The sequence below is a fragment of the Alexandromys fortis genome, unplaced genomic scaffold (assembly GCF_014885135.2).
Source record: "Alexandromys fortis isolate MF-2015 unplaced genomic scaffold, M_Fortis_MF-2015_v1.1 scaffold_140, whole genome shotgun sequence".
NCBI classification, from domain to species: Eukaryota; Metazoa; Chordata; class Mammalia; order Rodentia; family Cricetidae; genus Alexandromys; species Alexandromys fortis.
The window spans coordinates 3,374,577-3,379,041 of NW_026068048.1; the positions used below are offsets into that span (position 1 = coordinate 3,374,577).

Sequence of the window (4,465 nt, forward strand, 5' to 3'; positions counted from 1 at the left end):
ATTCCTAATACTTCCAAGAGTGAGAAGGCCTCAGCTGGTCATATTGTGCGTTCCTGAGCAGTCCTCGGGACCTGCAAGGACCACAGGACAGAGTGGACAGCTCATAAGTGGGTCTTGGTGCTTGGCACCACTTTTCAAAAATGGTTACCAGAGGCAAATCCTATTTGGCTTGGCTAAACCAGTAAGTCAGAAGGTTCATAGCTCTCTGAGTCTTTGGCAAACTTCATCTGTCACCGTTGATGGAGACAAAGTGACAGCCAAGAGCCTTTGACAACAAACTACTTACTTAGTTCTGACTTAAAAGACACTTAGACTCTTTACTTTCAAAAATTAATACCAGCCAAATTTCGTAACCACTTACATGATGGGAGCAGGGAAGTGGGGCCAGGGGATTCACAGTTTGAGGTAAGCCTGGGTTATGTGGGAAGATACTGTTTGTTTAATCTTATAAGAAAGGTCTTGTTTACAGACATGAGGGACACGAGCTAGTCCTTCAGCCCATCTTCCCAGCATCTGTAGAGACCTCCTATGCGCTGTCCCTGGCACAGAGTGTCACATGCCTTGCTCTCCTGAGCCCTTAGACATCTAAGGGACACCAATATCAAACAATGCAAGGGGACTTAGGGAAGTGGCAACAGGGTTGAGAGCCCAGTGCACTGGTGAAGGCTTGGTGTGTTCTAAGATAAGAGGGGTCCAGGTGCACTGAGGTGTATAAGCCATGTTCCATTGCTATGACAAAACACCCAGGATAGGTATATGGGAAAGAAGTTAACTTGGTTCATGGTCTGGAATCTTGAATGTCCAAGACAGAGCAGCCACATCCACCCAGTGCCTTGCCCTGTCTGAGCTCCTGGTGCAGAGCAGAAGGGCAGCGTGAGGGGTGGGGGAGGTGGGGCTGGCAGAAGACAGTAGGAGAGCAGAGGCTGCACATGCATTACAGCCACACACCATGCACTGCCTCTCACCTGCCACACTGCGACCAGGGCGCAAGGTGGTGTTTGGTGTTGCCTAGCCATGTGGACGCCATAGGAGGCTGTCCCTCTGATTTGGTGGTTTTGGATGCAGTCTGGGGAATGAAGCATCGAATCTCCCAGCCAGGTGAAGGGCGAGCACATCAGACATGAGGGCAGAGCATGTGGACGTCCGGGTTCTCCCTGGGGTCATGCTTATGGACACATGGTTCCGTACCTGGTACAGAGATGCTCCAGATGACAAACAGGCCAGGGTAATGGAGTTCTGGTTTCCAGGCACAGAGTGGTCAGGGGACTGGCAGAGTCCAGAGAAATGAGGGGAAGACTGGGGCTTCCCACATGGAATCCCCGTTTGCTTGTGGGAGGCTGAGGCAGGTGTGCCCCAGTTTTCTGTCTGGGATCCCTCTGCTCACAAAGGTAGAAATGGGTGCAGGAAGGGGCACTCTCCAGCTGCTGGATTGGGCAGCTTTCATTGCCCTCCATGTGTCCCAGCAGGAGCAGAAGCAGCTGGCAGGTGGGAGCAGCAGCAGGAGGAACCCTCTAGTGAACAGGCCTCACACCAGCATGGGACACAGAGACTCCTGGCAGGATGTCAGTCCTTCTAGGCACTCAGCAGTGCTGTGGTCTTTGCCCTGGTGAGGCTCTAGTGTCTAAAGACGCCAACGCTCCCTGAACCTCTTTGTCAAACAGGTCCTGAAGTTTCTGTCCTCTGGATCTGTCCCCTTTGATCCTTCCTCAGACTCTGCTCTGCCTCTCTTGCTGTGACCCTTCCTTTTCCTGTCCTGTCCCTGTCCAATGCTTCAGCCTGCACACATCAAGCTGCTTGCCTGATGACCACTCAGCTGAAATTCCCCTGCCTCAGATTTTGCTCCTGTGCCCACTGCCTCCTTCTCCATCGCTGTCAATGTCTGTTCAGCCCACACTCCTGAAAGTAGGGCAGACAAAAGGCAGAATCCTCTCTTGAGGCCTACAATGTCAGTCCCAGGGTAGAGAGTCGAGCATGTCTCCCAGCCTAGTGAGTGAATGGATCAGAGATGCCCTTCTCCATAGGCCTAAGGGCACTGGAACCTATCACAGCCTGCCTCTTAGCAGCCCCCTCTGCTGAGCCTATCAGTGGGGGAAGGAAAGGTGCTGCCCCTCTGGCTCGGGTACAAATGGTTGAAGGGCCATCTAGATTTCTGTGATAGAAAAACTCTTCTAGACACTCTGAACCAGACAGACAGAGCCTGTGTCTTCAGAATCTGGGGCAACCAGCTGAGATTGCCCTCTAGTTTTCCTAAGAAATCTATGGAGAATTCGGAATGGCCAGAGCTGGCATCAAGAGTCAGGTGAGTCTATGTGATTTCCAGGCCAGCCTGGTCTAGATAGTGAATTCCAGGACAACTAGGCTTGTGTAGAAACACCCTACATCAAAACCACGAAAAGATGGAGTTAAAGATGACTCCAAAAGCAGGAGGAGTTCAGGGTGAGAGTCGGCTTCAATGGAGCAGTGAAGCAAGTGAAAGATGGGGGCAGGGACAGAAACAGTCAGAGCAGGGTCCCCAAGTGGTCAGAGGTCTTGTCTACCCTAGACATTGACTACTAGGGAGGCTTTTAATAGACGTCAAGTTCCCTGGTGTGAGAGGGTACAGATACCTCACTCTGGAGGCCTGATGGAGGGACCTGGACCTCGTCCTGCTCACTACTTCCTGGGTCTTCACATGACATGTGACCTTAAGCAGAGCACTAAGAAGGGACCAGGCTGAACCTAGGTCCTTTGTTGACCAGGATCTTACTCTCTTGCCAAAACACACATCTCTCCCTGACACAGCCCCAGGGAGGTTCAAGCAGGGTTCTGGGAGGGGCTTGGAGAGCTCAGAACCTGCCCCTCCCCACTCCCTGAGATGCCCAGGGCAGTTACAAATGGGGCCCAAGCTGAGTAGGAGCACCTGCCACCATTACCATGAAGCTCACTGGTGCTCTCGTGTTGCTTGGGGCTGCCCTGCTCCTGACTTCAGGGGGAAGTGGGTTCTAGGGTTGGGGTGACCTCTGTGAAGTGGGTACAGGGATGTGGGTGACCTCGTGGAAGAAGGTTTCAGGGTGTGGGTGACCTCAGGGGAAAGTGAGTACTAGGGTGTGGTTGTCAGGGATGCAGGGTCTCCAGGGCTCTCACACCCTCACTCCCCAGGAAGGACATCTGTGTTCTGATGTAAGGCTTTCAATGGAGAATCACCTTTTCTTCGTGTTTCAGATTGTGGCATTTGCCCTGCTTTGAAGGAGGACAGTGCTCTTTTTCTTGGCCCGTCTGTGCCTGACTATGTGGAATTTGTGAGCCAGTACAGGAACGAGTCTGCCGTATTGAAAAATGCTGAAAATCTGAAGATATGTGTTGATAACAAGCTGACAGAGGAAGACAAGGCAAATGTGCAGAGTTTGATGGTGAGTTCTCTGTGTGTCTGGATCAGAGCCTGTGTGCCCACCTGCTCACCCCAGCTTAGGGATGGAGCCTGTGTTCCTCCCCAGCACTGCAGCTCCTCTGTGAATCCAGAAAGATGTCAGGAGGAAGGGGCAGGAAGGACACTGGCTGCACAGCTCAGTCAAGGCAGACCAGACCCCCAAGACCCCTGCTCCCACAGTACCAGTTGGTCTCCATCAGGTTTTCTGCCCCAGCCTCCTGAGTCCAGAAAAATCAGTACCTGGCACCCCTTCTCCAGACGGGATCTTTTGTCCTAACTTTTCAAGTCTATCATCACACCCCCAAACACTCATCATTTTTATTGTCCCCTGGATCTCTGAGGTCACTGTGTAGAATCCAGGCCTGGGTCACTCAGCTGCAGAATCTAATTGAATCCCATCTTGTCCTTAGAACTGTCAGGATTGTCACCGCCCCAGCTGCATGTCTCTGAGGTCATCATGTGACCGGAATCAGTTCATTGTAGGGCCACAGCTGCCCGCAGGCTCACCTGGAGACCTGCCAGGCCCTCCCCAGCTGCTTCTCCATTCTGCCCCACATGTGCCCATGGTGTGCCGAGGGCAGGTGGCTCTTCCCATCAGGCTGGATTGGAGGCTGTTTACAAGGCTCGCCCTGGTGTGGTTTGCTGGAGACAGAATGGAGAGGAGGCTCCCTGGGCCAAGTCAGACCCAGGAGCTGTTGCAGACAGAGTGCAGGTCCCTCCCAAGTGGTGTCCCGTGTATGACTGCTGAGATCTCCCTCACCTCTGACACTATGCTGTTTTTCTCTTTGCAGAAGAAAGTAGAAACTAGCCCTCTCTGTTGATGAATTCGTCTTTGCCAGAAAACTCAAGAAGTCACTCGCCTGCTCACCTGCATAGATGCGGCAAGCCCTACCCCTCCCCTTCCAGTTGTCTAAAAACAGGGTTCCAACAATAAAAGCCTTGCAATTCACAGGGGAGCCTGAACTGTTTGGATTTGAGGTTGGGCATTGAGTGGGTTGGGACATATCAGGGACAACCAGTGGGACTTTGAACTGTTCCTGCTGAATTGTAGCGCTGCCA

At 52.5% G+C, this 4,465-nt stretch overlaps 1 protein-coding gene across 1 annotated transcript; it reads left to right on the forward strand.

Moving 5' to 3' along the window:
• The first annotated feature begins 2,913 nt into the window (after positions 1-2,913).
• LOC126486679 (major allergen I polypeptide chain 1-like) lies at positions 2,914-4,227 on the forward strand. The gene is made up of 3 exons (XM_050119044.1): positions 2,914-2,974; positions 3,202-3,389; positions 4,198-4,227. The coding sequence occupies exons 1-3, from the start codon at positions 2,914-2,916 to the stop codon at positions 4,225-4,227; spliced, it is 279 nt and encodes a 92-aa protein (XP_049975001.1).
• The last annotated feature ends 238 nt before the right edge of the window (positions 4,228-4,465 follow it).

Excerpts from the sequence above, each read along its gene's own strand:
- LOC126486679 (XM_050119044.1), top strand. The coding sequence starts at position 2,914 with ATGAAGCTCACTGGTGCTCTCGTGTTGCTTGGGGCTGCCCTGCTCCTG. Across the intron at positions 2,975-3,201 it reads GCTCCTGACTTCAGGGGGAA|ATTGTGGCATTTGCCCTGCT; the intron begins GTGGGTTCTAGG and ends TTCGTGTTTCAG. Across the intron at positions 3,390-4,197 it reads CAAATGTGCAGAGTTTGATG|AAGAAAGTAGAAACTAGCCC; the intron begins GTGAGTTCTCTG and ends TTCTCTTTGCAG.